Genomic DNA, 15994 nt, shown 5'->3' with positions numbered 1-15994 from the left:
ATTGTCAGACCTCCAAAAAAAAAGTCAGTGGAATCCATGGTACCCTACCATGTTTTTGTTCATTTCTGCCCGCCAACTGAAACATACTCTAGGCCTAAAATTTCACTGGGATTATGTGATTAATATGAGCTTTCAACTTATACCGAAATCTGTATTTTGATGAGGTAAAGTGAGGGGGTGAGCCTGTCTGGTCAAGCACCTTTAAGTAGGCATGTCCACTAAAAATTGAAGTACTTTTAAATTGATTCAGACCTAACTTATTGGCTGGGAATTGATGAAAGAAACATTTTGGCGTTTAAATAATCTTAATCGGACGTTTCATTCCAGAGATATGGCCTTTCGAGTGTCACAGTTTTATATAGGGCTGCTAGAACATGTTAAAAAGTGTTAAAGTCCAAAAAGGAATACTAACATAAAGTGCAACTTTAAGGTACTTTTTCTTAATGTATTTATTAACTAGCGTTATCTGGAACATTATTTGCTTATAACAACATGAAAATAAGATCATCCTGAAAATGTAATTGATTTTGTTGACATACAACAAAAATTCTTAGTCAGTGGGAGTGGTCTAGTTCGTAGACACATTTCTGATTGGACAATCGCATGATTTTGGGTGCCGTCTATCAGGCCGTAGACGACCCCACGTCATCATGCGTCTTGATAATCCGTAACTGCGCGTGTAGAGATGCTGGCGTATGTATCACGCTGGATGCGTGAGACTAGTGCGGAATACGCGAGCACGCGCTAGCAGTCACGCGTAACAGAATACTTAAAGTTGTAAACAAGTTTCGTTCATTTTATAATGAGGGAGTTTTTATGACGGTAACTTAGTGTTTGCTTTAAAAAAATTGTTTACAGTTATTAAAATAATATTTAACTGACTAAGAATGAGAATAAGCGATAGGAATTTTTATTTTGCCTATCCTCTACCTATGATAGGCGACAGGCAGGTCCAATATTTTTATCGTAGTGGATACCGGCTGCGCCGGCATCCACTACTCAAAATATTGGACCTGCCTGTCGCCTATCACACGGTAGAGGATAGGCAAAATAAAAATTCTATCGCTTATTCTCTAAATATAAGACCTCAAAACCGATGGTTTGTTTGGTGAAACCTCAAGCATGATCATAGATGGCCGCCATGGAAAATATCTCCATAGAGGAGATGAACAATAAGTGCATTATTTCAAATGAATAGCGGTAGTCTTAAACATTGTTCAATCTTTTAAGGTCAGCACATTTTATCTTCAAAATTATTATATTTCATCATGGCATAAGTTTGGTAACATTAATCACTACCAATTTTGAGAAATTTGCTCCAACTCAAAGGTTATCTTTACTACATTGAGCAATACACTGTGTGTGCATGGAAGCCATGATGGATAGCATATGAAATGGACATGGTAGTGAGAAGTGCACGGGAAGTAAAAGATTTGAGATGGGCCGCGGTAGGCTTAAACATTCTTAAATTTCTTAACATCCTGTACATTTTGTCTTCAAAAATAGTTAAATTTTATGAGTATGTAAGTTTTCTTGTCTGATTCACTCCAAATTCGGAGATAATTGCGTTTGAACACCTGATGCACGGAATGGTGTCACTTCAACCTGTTGTAGTTCTCATCTCATTAAATTTTTCATTAAAAAAAGTTGATCTCTTCATGAAGGAAGGTCCTCTCTATTTACTGACCAAACAGGAAAAAGTTTGGTTAATGTTTTCTGGTGGAATCAGGAATTTCTTGAAACACCCTGATATAGGCCTACATTTGGATCAAAACAAGTATGTACGCCATTTAACAGGCCTGGGATTTCTTGTATCGATCAGTTACTCCATAGACAATACGTGTGTTATTCCACATCACACAGTAAATGAAAAATCGTTCTAGTGGAAACTGTATTGACAGTGGTCATCCCTACTTTAAGGGCTCAAAGAGCCATGGAACCTGAGCCCTTTTTCCTTTCTTCTTTCAGCATTTTTGTATGAATTTTTGTCTCGCCTGATAAGGCAGGAGACTATATAATCACTTTTCCGTATGTAGGGGTGTGTGTGTGGGGGTGCGTGTGTGTGTGGGGGTGTGTGTGCGTGTGTGACAAATTTGATTAAAGTTTTGGTTTTCGCCTATTTTCTCGGAGACTAGGAGTCGCACGTTTCTCAAACTTGGTGGGTGGGTGCATCTTGACCCGAGACAAAACCGGTTTGTATTGGTTAGTGGGTCAAGGTCACTGAGGACCTCTAGAGGTCATCTGAGGTCAAATTAGTAAAAACTGTCGTATGGGCATGAAACTTGGAAGGTACAGTCAACATTTCAAGCCAACTTTTTGAAGGTCATTTCAAGGTCACCAGGGGTCATCTGAGGTCAAATTAGTAAAAACTGTCGGATAAGGGCATGAAACTTGGTAGGTACAGTCAACATTTCAAGCCTAATTTTTTAAAGGTCATTTCAAGGTCACCAGGGGTCATCTTTTTTTGAGCCGAACAACTAAGGCAAAGCAAAGGAAATTGGAATTTACTAACAGCGCATATGTCGCCAATACGTACCACTCCTTCGGTCATGTTATGGTACAACCCTTTGTTGTGTAGATCACCGTCCCGCACGCTGTGTACGTACTGTGTGTTATGAACATCGTGTATGCGTTTGACTAATAATTCCATCGTAATAATAAAACGCCGGTTCCATCGTTTTACTCAAAATCTCGGATTTTGATAAAACTACAGCACCTAGAGTCTTGATTTTTGCAGGGTATATTGGTTTAATAAAGTACAATATAATCATGTAAAAAATTATTTTTAAAAAATCAGTAAGGGTGTCCTCAGCAAATGTTATAATATGGCTTTAAGCCAGTCAAGTAAACTCTAATTTTGTACTTTTCTCAAAAACTGCACATTTTTGCAGGAATCTGTTAATATGCTAGTTGGATTCCCTGCATCATTTCCTTTCTGTAAATGCATACTTTTATATACTTGTCATCATAACGTATTATACACAATGAAAAACAATATCTAAATTACTGCCTTGAGGAAGGTATACAGACTATAGTTATAACTCTGAAGCCTTTGTGCTTCAGTAAATGTGTGTGAAAAGGTTTTTAATCCAATAAATTAGGGGTTCATTCATAAGATTGAGGGCATGATCGCTGTTTATGCCCGAGGCGTGAGCCAAGGGCATAAACAGCGATCATGCCCGAAATCCTATGAATGAACCCTGTTCATACATACCTAACATTCTTAGCAATTCAATACAGATGAAAATAATAAGGGTTTACAAGTTTAAATAACATTTCCATACCGTTTTCCTTCATAAATTGTAAGAAAATGAGTAGGCCTACTTGCAGGAAGCAGCTCGGCTCATGAGGTCAACGGCCGAGTCAACGCGTGATATGCGTTATCTTTGCGCTCCAGCGTGAGATGGGCGCAGATGACATGCGCGTGTACGCAACACTAGCAAATCGTGGATCGTGTTAATTGGGTTCCAACGCTGCGTGGCGCAGCTTGTTTATGCCCTGCGTACTGGTCATAAACGGAATTTATGACCAGCAAAAAAGGGCCCAAATCCAATCAGAAACGTTGTTATATCGTGAGTATGTATGAATGCTATGTAAACACAAAATATATGTAAACATAATTATATTTGATATGAATATAATAGATCTATTTCATGATCAATAGAAGAGTAATAAAATCATGACCAGAGTTCACTGTAAAGGTTCATTTGATAAATTCATGTATTATATTTTATTCAATAAATTAAGCAGGAGAACCAACGATACTGACTATGCGATGTTTATGTGAGAACTTTTTGTGCAAGATTTTTTGTGTATGTGCTCAGCAACTCAGCATAGCAAATGCTTATCAGTTAACACAATTAAATATCATGCATGCAGCAAATGCATTTACAATACTATGTGATATCAACGCATTGTCTTCTCCCAGGAAATTTACTGAGAAACTCATTGTTTGATTTCAGGTCCTTACCAATAAGGGGTGGTGCATTATACCAATAAGGGGTGGTGAATTATAAGAGGGGCAATGATTTTTTAGCAGGCCTTAAGTTAGGGGCAATAATTTTTTGGCAGGTCAAAAGGGGGGCAGCGATTTTTGGCACAGATATTTTTGGCACCGTTTTTATATTACGTCCTATAAAGGTGTAGGAAAACATTAGGGACATGCTCAAATATGCAAAATTTCCTGCTCGCTGCGCTCGCATTATAAGACAAAAGGTTTTTAATTCGGGTTCCCCAAAATCTTACTGTGTAAAGGGGGGGGGGGGGTTTGGCACATCAAAAGGGGGAAAAGGTTTTTGGCACCCCAAAAGGGGGGGGCAAAGATTTTTTGGCATGGCCAAAGGGGGGGAAGCAATTTTTGGCAGACCACTTTGAGAATTCACTGACCCGGGGGTACACATAACTATAAATGCACAGCCCCTAAATGCCAGATGTACATCTGTCCTTCATCAGCGACAAACCAAGATGGCTGACTACAAACTTTCTCCAACTAATGCGATCTTGGGCAAGCGAAACAATTTTGTTTGGCTGCAACATCCCTTCAGTATCTCCCAGGAGGTGCTGGACATACTGTAAGTACAGTGTGCTTGGATCGTCCCGGTTTCCTCTTCCCATGTGGTGGAATATAAAGCGCATATTCTTTCACAGGCTCGCCATCTTCAAGACGCAGTATATGGCCGAGAAATTTGAGTTGATGAATCTTGACTCTGGCAACCAGTGTAATGGTGTTGGTCAGGTTGTAGATGGTTTCGTTTGGAATCCGATCCACACGCTTGATGTTTAACATGACTCTGTAGCAAGATGTTGCAAATGCATTGATCTTGTTTTCCATGTCCTTGGTAATTACCCATGACTCGCACCTGTACAGAAAGACAGTAACACGCGTTGTCTGAAACAGCTTGATTTTTGTTTCGATTGGCAGGGACGGGCTTCTCCAAAGGCGTTCCAGTTTCCAGTTTCTATCATGGCTGATTTACCATAGTGTTATAGCTTGTTTACAAACCACACCCACTGAATAGGGAGGTACACCTAAACACAACCAATAATAAATGAAACTTACATCATTTGATTCCAATTTTTTTAATCATTCTCTCATATAATAACAGTGAAATTCCATGATTTCCAAGCCTTTCTGGTCTACCAACGATAACAACACATCACAGAACTACATAAATCAAATTGTACAGTTTTGTTCTGTTCTGAATTTGATATATAATGCACCCTTTTCATTAAATATAATTATGTACTTGGTGAAACAAAAACATAATCATCACAGATATAATTTATATTGAAGATGTATATATTAAACATGAGCAACAATTTGGGTTTATCCTTAAGCGCTCCACAGACGCCGAGTATTTGTACGTACAATATTGTATGTACAATATGTACGATATTTAATCTATTGCCATTCCATTTCCAGTAATGTTTAAGTTCTAACGAATGTTTGATGACGAAAAATCGATAATATGTTACATGTAATATCTAGTAGAAATATATTATCGATTTTACGTCATCAAACATTCGTTAGAACTTCAACATTACTGGAAATAGAATGGCAATAGATTAAATAACGTACATATTGTACATACAATATTTTACATACAATAAAAAGTCTGTATACTGCTTTAGTGTAAGAGAGCACGAAATACTAATAGGATTAGGGTTAGGATTTAGGGTTAGGGTAAGGATTACGGTTAGGGTTAGGTTAGAGTTGGGATTTGTTTGGTATTCTCTTACACAAAGGATACATCGATAGCCAGTGAAAATCACTCCACTGACCAACAAGGATTTGAACCCGGGACCTTTGGTTTACCGGTCCATTTGGATATCCGAGATGGGAAGAAATGCAGTGCAAATGGCATTATGGTACTACGGTATTTTAGTGTTCACAAGAATTCTCTGTTATCATGTCATTCTAATGTATACAGGTATGCTTGGTACTGAAAATAGATTTTGTGTTTATAAGTTCCCACTGTACAATTTTCAAACGCCAAACCCAATCTAAAACACTAGATTGGTCTCACTGATAAAAAAAAATATTAAAAATTAAATCAACTAAGATGGGTCTGCATCAGTGTGAAGGAAAACAAATTGCATGCCATGCCAAACCAAAAAGGCACACACTACAAAATCACTGTGGCCCAAAGAAATCCATTTTACCATTTAAGCATCAACTTGCAACTCTATACACCCTTCAGCCAAGAACATGAAAACCTAGAACATTTTCTTGCGCCTTATAAGGTCAACCAGATGTACTGTAAAATCTAAAAATATTTCAAACTAGCTCAAATTTTTCTAAAGATCTCAGATTTTAGTTTGTGTGTTTTGTGTTAACATGGCATTATAATGTACCAAATCAGGTCATTGGGCTGTTCCAGTTAAAATCCATACCCCACCTATGGAAGATGTGGCCTAAATCGCCCACACAGGTGTCTATTTCAAATGGAGTCATCAATTCAGGTAATCCCATTTCAAATTCACACACCATGTATGGAAGATTAACGTCATGTCTTCCAAAGGGTGTGTATGGATTTCAACTGAAATAACTAATGTACCGGTACAGTATACAACACTTCAGACTTATATTAACAGATTTTGTGTTTACACACGTTTCCATTTTTTTATGACCTTGAGCCTCGATACCGTTCAACTCGTAGGTAATTGTGACCCATCAGCCCATCATACAATGTGTCTGCAATCCATCAATATAAGAAAAACTTTACGGCACTTCATCACTGGTCAACAAACTGGATAGTAAGTACTACATGTAGTTTGCGCCCAAAAATCTCATCTAACGATCCAGTCAGCCAACCTGTTATTACCAGTAATGACTCGGTTTTTATTGGACAGGGCTTGTAAAGTACCACCAACCTCCCAAATTTATTCTCATGTCTAATAATACCACTTACTGTACGAAAGAAAAAGTACACCTTTATCTTTTCCAGGGACTACCTTTTGAGGAGAGCGAGAGCAATCACTCTCTACTGCTCTCCTTAAATCTGATATACGAGAGCAATTTTTAGCTCTCCTTAGTTGACAATTCTCTCCTTACATTCTATTGTAAATGCTCTTAAACAGGTCTCCTGAAAGGCTCCAGAAGAGTTAATGCTCTCCTGTCTATTCCAAAAGACAGTCCCTGCTTTTCATATTTATATCTGTGAATTTAAGGAACATATCATCATGAGATCAGCAGACAGCGGAATCCGTATTCGGCTTTTGGTAAATTCATGTTATGCATGAATTATTTTTGAATTAGCAAACATGGGATCAACGCTTCAGCTCAAAAGGGCAGCATATAAATTTTTTAACGGCGATAATCGTCGACCATACTGCACCGTTAGCTAACCCTGAATGTCAATCTCTCTTGCTAACTTACCTAGCTTACTTATCATGCTGAACACCCGGTAAAAATCGATATGCTGCTTTCCAGAGCTAAAGCGCTTGATCCCTTGTTCTCCAATTCAAAATAATTCATGCGTAATATGAATTTACCAAAAAGACGAATCCGGATTCGACCATCTGTCGAATTCATAACGATATATACTTATGGATAACAAATGCAATATGAACAAATGCATAAAAGAAACCTTGAGCTTGGGAAGGTTACATTTAAAAAAAACCAGAAATTTCTAATATAAACTTTGATGCAAGTTTAACAGTTAGCATACCATCACAAAACATATTTTATCACTCTATACCAATTGAAGTATTAAACAAAATTTATTTTCTTGCACGGTTTGAGCACGGCAGAGCATACTACTGAAAATTAACCCCATGAGAACTACCTGCCGATTGGCCAAAATGAATATTTTGTCCAGTTTTGAGCCAATCAAGAAGGGTATTAATAACATCATCTGTAAATGCAAGTTTGACCATAAATAGTTAAAAGCCTAATCATAATTGGCAATTGAAATGAGCATTTCAAGTGATCAACCAATCAGAAATGCTGTTAGATGACCAGTAGTGTCCAGGGGGTTAAGTGTAAGTGAGTGGTGTTCATCTAATATTTGTTTCAGTAATGCTGCGTAGTGTAATCTAGATGTCCTTCATTAATGGGCTCTTGCAGTTGAAATCCATACACCCCTATGATATACATGACATTAATCTCCTACAGAGGGGGTGTAAATTTCAAATGGAGTCACTCATTCAGGTAACCCCATTTGAAATTCACACTCCTTGTGTGGAAGATTTTAGCTGGTCTTCCAAAGGGGGTGTATAGATTTCAACTGGGATAGCCCAATGGTAATTCAACACAAATCATCATGCAAGCTCAGTATCTACAGCGGGGTCTCCTCGTCAGTCCGAAACACCGTCAGTCCGAACCACCGCTAGTCCAAATTTTTAGGGTTAGGTTTAGGGTTAGGATTGCGCAGGGTTCGAATTTGTTTAAATATTTTGCGTAGCAGTTTTTTGCTAATTCATCATAATCAGGATACTTCCATATACTAAAGCACTATAAAAAGTGCTAGCAGTTGCTTCAAAATAAGGAGCAAACTGCTATGTGATACATCCGAATTCGAACCCTGAGTTTGCGTTAGGTAAGCTTAAAATTCGGACTAGCGGTGGTTCGGATTGACGGGGTGTACCCTCTACATCAAGTTAGCTTAATAGACCTTTTCAGGAGTTAACAAAAAAACACCAATCATGCGTGAGCATCAAAATACGTTCAAGCAATCAATTTCTAGTAATTTGAACTTGTATTCGACCACGCTGTAGACACAGAATTCAATACGACGCTGTAGACACAGTGTTCAATATGATGCTGCGTCACGTAAGAGCAACAAGGGACATTATTGGAGTGAACATTCATACCACTCCACATGCTCCTAGAATGAGTTCTGATCGGTTGTGGTGTTTTTGTTTACCGTACATCTTTAATGAATATCCCAAGATTACCGATCAGCCACTGATAAAGGTCTATATCACGTGAACGGGGACTGAACCATTGCCCAACAGAGTGTAATGCCTTACGAGTCAAACTAGCTTGACACATGCACTAAACACACATATGCTGATGTCTACTTACTAGCCAGATTAGTAAATTGTGGGCAAATGGCTATCAGGCCTGGTCTTTTGAGGCGAATGAGAGTGATCACTCGCCTGAGGAGAGTGATTTGTCACTCGCCAGCAATTTTCAAAAGACAAGGCCTGAGGGATGTGTTATTCTGTTTATTTTCTCAAATTAACGTATTAACACGCATTAATATTTGCCAATTCATTGGGCAATGCTCCATGAAGATTATTTGAGCAGTCAGTCAGGAGCACAGCATGATTATCAAATGGACGCTTTAAGAATGCAAATGATGTATAACAGAATTTGCTTATTAATTTTAGGATGTGCTTCTTTCGCCACAGATATAAGATACAAAGAGTACCAACTCTGCCATGTTTGTGTGTCGTTCATGGAGTGCAATATAGTGTGCATTTATAAGTAAAAACCTGAAATCTCCACACAGGTGTCGACTGCAGACGACACGTTTCAATTTTTGTTTTCAAAATTCAAAAATTATATGATTGTAAATTTTCATGTCCATATTTGGAATCTGCATGAAAAATGCATTAAAATGAGTACAAGCAAGCCTAGTTTTGGTACAGTGGTAGCTAGTGGTTCTTAACATCGTGCTTGATATTTTGAGACAAAAATCTCAGAACTTGCTGGGCACATGGCGAAATAATCCAGAGGTAGGAGGTACACTATTTTGGTGTGACACACAGTGGCGTAGCGTCAACCCAATCGGTTGCAAAATTTAGAAAATCCCATAGGAAAATTGCCAAAAAACGGCTTGTGCACCCCCAATCATGGTCGGTGCCCCTCCCCCCAATCGGATGATCCACGCTACGCCACTGGTGACACACCAATATAGCAGATTTCCATAGGGTTACTCAAGGTAACTATGAGTCTGTTCTCTTTGGGAGCAACTCAAGTCACCATAAGAATGATCCTAAAGTCCACCGACGCCAGTTTAAAACATGTGACATGTTTTTTTTTTTTCATTATGTAATTTCAAAATCTAACATAAGGTTTCCGTAGTCATTGCACATGCTATTCTTTGGTTTACCTCAAGTTTGGTAGTGCTGTCAATGTTTTTTCGCCGTTGCGTTGCAAACGTACCGACAAACCGCCCTTGTACACATGTGTTGAAGATCTGCACGATTAACTTCACGTGCACAATTTGATACTACGACCAACGAAATACGCACCTACATCACTACCAAACTTAAGGCAAACCAATATCGTCACTGGGCGGGAAAAACCTCATTTATGTACTTTTTGCCCTTGAACATGGATGAAGCAAACCATTCAATATAAAGTCTACACCTACAAGCCTTTATCCATGTTCAAGGGCCAAAAGTAAATATGAGGTGTTTCCTGCTGCACATACTTTTGGCCCTTGAACATGGATGAAGCAACCTCTTCAATATAAAGTCTACACCTACAAGGCTTTATCCATGTTCAAGGGCCAAAAGTAAATATGAGGTGTTTCTTGCTGCACATACTTTTGGCCCTTGAACATGGATGAAGCAACCTCTTCAATATAAAGTCTACACCTACAAGGCTTTATCCATGTTCAAGGGCCAAAAGTACATACATGAGGTTTTTCCCGCCCAGTGACGATATATAGTTTCTTGTACTAAGAGGCAGCGAGCCCGTATATCGTTAAGCATTTTGCATGTTTTATGTCATTGCGTCAAGAGCCGCTGCAATTTAAGCAATTTGTTCTGATACATGTTCACCAACAGAGTTGCGAATTACAGTAATACATACTCGCCATTGGATCATAGTGAAGCTATCGTTTGAGAATGAAATCACTCCACATAAATTCTGTCAATGCTCTATTTACTACTGTTTGCAAGGAGTAGTAGCATACACAGCATATTAGTTATCAACTCACTAGGATCCACGACATGCTCATCTATCCGGGCACAGTTCTTTAACCCCAATACATTTGCACATTCATTGAATGACCTTTGAAAATTTGGGTACAAAAAACTCATACTCTGCAACTTGAGGTCAAATTTTGCACTATGATTGTTTAATTGAGGTTATTGAACTGTGCCATTCGGATGACGCCATTGTGGTCCATAGTGACTTTGTCATAAATAAAAACTTTGCACTTTTACATTGGGCTCAGATTCTAATTGAATTCCATACACCCTATGGAAGACATGACCTTAATCTCCCACACAGGGGTGTAGATTTCAAATGGAGTCACCCATTCTGATAACCCCATTTGAAATTCACACCGTGTGGAAGATTAAGGTCATGTAATCGATAGCAGGGAGTATGGATTTCAACTGGAATAGCCCATTTAGTTCATATCCTAACACACTATATGAAATCATGCCTTCAGACTTGGAAAGCAACACAATTTTCCATCAGTGGCACTGGTTTTGAATAATACTTGAAACTATTTTCTAACATAGCAGCTAATCCATCCACTAGGATCCACAACATGCTCATCTATATCAGGCACAGTCCTTTAACCTCAATACATTTGCACATTCATTGAATGACCTTTGAAAATTTGGGTACTAAAACTCATACTCTGCAACTTGAGGTCAAATTTTGCACTATGATTGTTTAATTGAGGTTATTGAACTATACCATTAAGATGAGGCCATTGTGGTCGATAGTGATCAGTAGATAACGATAATTAATTCAATCATTCTTATCACCACTGTTCTCACATATTATTTGTATCATATACAACAAATTCTTTCATAATACCTTAGTAAGCAACCAACACATCAAGACGGTTCATAGAAAACTTGGGAATAAAGTATAAATTAAGTGAAGTATTCTATTGGCTACTACGGTTGCTTTTTATATTTTACTAGCACAAAGTGTAAGAGGTCAATATATTTCATCAAACAATACATGAGGTTGACTGTTGACATAGTATAGAACAGGCAGAATTGGAATCTGTGTATTGCAAGGTCATGATTCCGAACAGATTTGAGAAGAATTCTTTGATTTTGCATCAATAGCTCTGTGGCAAACAGACGTATCTCCATTAGTTGTTACATGAATGATTGCCTGTGATGTATGAATTCATTAGAAGGCACAGTGCATGCCCTGTAAATGAGTGCGAGTGCATACACCATCCATTAGTGCATAGTCTTCACCGCTACCGCTTTGATTCAGCGCACTCCACATACCGCCTGACAATTTAACATATAACACCGTATCTGATAAGCTAACAGGTACAATACAACAAGAATATCGATCTGGGAACTTTAGTTCAATACTACAAAATAGCATAAATGGGGCTCTATGATATTATAATCACTTCATGTGACTGTGCTCGTCTAACTGATTGTCTCAACTCATGAATAGTAAGTAGCCGATTAATGTATTGGGCTATTCCAGTTGAAATCCACACTACCCCTGTGGAAGATTTAGCTAATGCCTCCCACAGAGGGAGTGTGAATTTTGAATAGAATACACAATTGGATAACTTCCATTTGAAAAACTCACTCCAGCTATGGAAGATATAGGTAAAGCTATAATACAGAGGGAGTATGTGTTTCAAAATGATCAATTCAGACCAATTACATGTGAAAAACATACTCTCCCTGTGGAAGATATTTCCAGAATCTTCCACAGGGGTAGTGTGGATTTCAACTGGAATAGCCCAAGTTTGAAAGCCTTGCTTGATAATGTCATGGGGAAGAGTTCAACTAATCAATTAGGGTTTGTAATGTTATCACTGGCAGAGAGTTTATGTGGAGTGATTGGAATCTAATCGGTGGCAGAGGAGACTAATCACAAACAATTGTAAACATAGCTGCTGATGGAGATACGTCTTTATGCCGCTAACTGTAAAGCCTTGTGAAATCCACCATGCATTGGCACTCATCATGGGACAAAAATAGTATACCTCCCATTTTCTCTCCCCAAGAGCAACACGAAAATCATACCAAAGTACAACAGTTACTTCTCTTCTTAATTCAATGCATATATCTGAAACATGTACCCTGGATTTTGTATGCCGATCATGCACAAGGTCAACTTAGACCATTCAGCAAAGGTCAAATATAACCACTTTGTGCACTCTTCCAAAATTTAAGATAAAACTCACTATTCAACCGATAATACTATCAATTCCTGTGCCTTATATTATTTATTTTAATAAACTTGCAACAGGGATCTACCGGTTAATACATGTATTGCATGAAATTGTCCAACTTTGTGATACTCTTTTAAACCTCCATACCATACCAAGCAATTTGGTATACTGTCCCTTGTTTTTAAGTCTTGCTCCAAGAGACAGTTGATAAAATACAAGGAATGTAAAATGGAACAGGCACCATATGCAAACAAGTCCGATTACTAGATGCAAACAAGTACACAAAGATTTCTGATATTCCTCACCGCACTGGTGTATTTGTATTGTAAGGATAACACAAAAGTAATTAGGGGAAAAAAAGGACACGATTTTAAATGCACAAACATAGCTAGAAAAAAAATGTTACATGGACTTTCTATACGTCCTGAAAATCCATACATGGAATTCTTGCACAGAATAGACAAAACCTGATCAAACAATCTCTCGTCAAATAAGCATTCTTAATCATCATCACATACATTATCTTAATAACATTACAAATATGAAAATTTTAAAATCATCTCAACCAATTCAGCTAAAGAAAAAAAAACAATCGTTTGTATAACAATATAACTTAAAATTAGCCAAAAACATAATTTAAACATAAAATTTGTCAGAATATATAAACTTTCTCGTCTCTCCGTTTACACACAGTTCACGACACCTAACATTATATGATCATGATAACCTTCATTTAGAAATCATATTTTGAGAAATACATGAAAAAAAATCAATACTATCAATAAACAAAAGCATGCAGATTTATGTGTACAAAATGTTGTTGGCGATTTTGTTGGTTCCAGATGAGTTTTTTTGTCTCTATTCCGTTGTCTACATAATTCTACCTTGCTAGTTTGGAGCACAGCACCATCCAGTACTGCCAATTTGTTAACACTCGTGAAACACACAACTTGTTTCCTATATCCAAGACGATCCAATTCCCAATTCACCCTGCATGGTTTTACTGCAGTATCTCCTTATTTTTGGAAGGAAAAAAAACCTGAAAGTCCACCAAGCTTGTCTTCACATTGTTCATAAGGGTGAGATCCTGCCATTATACAAGTTGACTTGTCCATAAGGGTAAGATCCTGCCATATTACAAGTTGACCATAAAATAATAAAAACCAAAAACAAATAGATATCCTACAGACTACCATATCAACAAGTTCTTAGTTTTTAGTCATCGGCACACAATTGTGCCGACGCCATCATGACTCGCCGTTCCCCGAGTCATCCTCATCATCATAATAACAATCATCGTCTTCTTCTTCTTCGTCGTCGGGGACGTCGTCGGCATAGTCATCATCGTCGTAGAAATCTGCCATATCTAGAGAGCTGTGTGATGGGGTTTGGACTTTGGTCTTTATACAATAATCTGCCAATGTGGTGGGTACCGTGATGCCGTCTCGCTGCGCTTCTGCTCTTGTTGCTTGCACTTGTTTTCTGCAAAGTAAAAAAATGGGGGAAAAAGATGTTAGAGGTCAAATACATGACTACAAAGTCCTTGTTGGGCAGGAAAATCTTCCTATGTGATTGTGGCCCCTGAACATGTTTTAAAGCAAAACTGCCAAAAGGTTACATAGGAGGTTTTCACTTTTGCTTTAAACATGTTCAGGGGCAAATGACACAGGAGGTTTTTCTTGCCCAGCGACGTAATATGTTACTGTTTCAAGAGAGCACCAGACTTCATACATCGATCCGAGGACAGTTACATCATAATTGACAATGTATTAACGCTGGCAGCAGCATCATTTTTCTGCTATTATTAATGAGGTTCGCCATGTTTTTATAGGATGCATTACTACTAAGTCTTTATATCAATACGTTGAAATTTACTAAGGCCCGTATGGAGCCTCCTGTACATGTGTGGCAGCTTCATTCTTCTGCTTCAAATGACCTTTAACCTTTCAGATGCCCTGGCTGTCCGTGCGGTATTAGACAAAGTTTGCCTTACACTGTCCACATATTTTTGTGTTGAGCGTGTATAGTTACAAGGGCCTGGTTCAAATTGAAGTTAATTGCTAGTTCAAAAAGGGGCTAAGCCACAAAATCATCAAAATAGAGCCAGTGTCAGTTTCTGCTACAAGGGGGTTATCTACAGCCTCTGTGCAAGTTTCATAGTGAAATAAAGTGGTAGAGCATTGAAACTGCAGTTTACAGTTTAAAAGGAAGCACCATAAGGTGTGTCAAGATATTTTTTTCAAGTTGACACAAAAAAATAGATTTTGAGCAAAATTCCACATAAATTATGAGGTTTTGAAATTGGGGTCCACTTTTTACATGCGGTTTTGCATCTGACCTCTGGAATAACATGTATACAACGATTTTCCCACCCAGCGACAATGTGGCACCCCAAATTCATGTGGGTGGGCGGGCACAAGAACCAAACAAATAACTTTATGATACCACAGACTACTAACCAGGGTCTTAGCTAGCCACCCGTCTGGCCGATGGCCAGTTTGCTCCTGGGACGGGCAAAATTAATGCCTTTGACAGATGCTATATTATAAATTGTATGTTTTGAGAAGCTAATTGACCTTTTTGGTAGACCCAATTTGTAGAACAAGGCCATATCAGCACATATTTGAACTCTTTGAACCCCCAATGGGCTATAGATGTCTGGTAAATGTTTTAAAGGTCAAATTAGGACAGGCAATATTATTCAAATGACGGGCAACCCTCAATTTCTGGCTAAGACCCTGCTACTAACAGACCATGTATCAACAGTCAAAGTCCCATGCAATGTATGCTGTAAATTCTCGCATATTCATGAGGGCTGATTATTTGATTGTGCCGTGTCTGACAATCACGATAGCGTTGTGTGCCTTCGCGTATACGCAATACTAAGCGTTGTGTGCCTTTGCGATTATGCGACAGACCGT

General features: G+C 38.3%; 1 protein-coding gene across 1 annotated transcript in view; it reads right to left on the bottom strand.

The window, feature by feature from the left end:
• Positions 1 to 5063: 5063 nt before the first annotated feature.
• The window catches only part of LOC140171733 (ubiquitin-conjugating enzyme E2 R2-like), a 32072-nt gene continuing 21141 nt past the window's right edge, over positions 5064 to 15994 (bottom strand). Inside the window, 1 exon segment of the mRNA XM_072195046.1 lies at positions 5064 to 14555. Within this exon segment, the coding sequence (XP_072051147.1) occupies positions 14321 to 14555 (235 nt within the window). The 3' untranslated portion in view covers positions 5064 to 14320.

This window comes from Amphiura filiformis, chromosome 15 (assembly GCF_039555335.1).
Source record: "Amphiura filiformis chromosome 15, Afil_fr2py, whole genome shotgun sequence".
Lineage (NCBI taxonomy): Eukaryota > Metazoa > Echinodermata > Ophiuroidea > Amphilepidida > Amphiuridae > Amphiura > Amphiura filiformis.
This window is presented reverse-complemented; position numbering and strand designations above follow the sequence as displayed.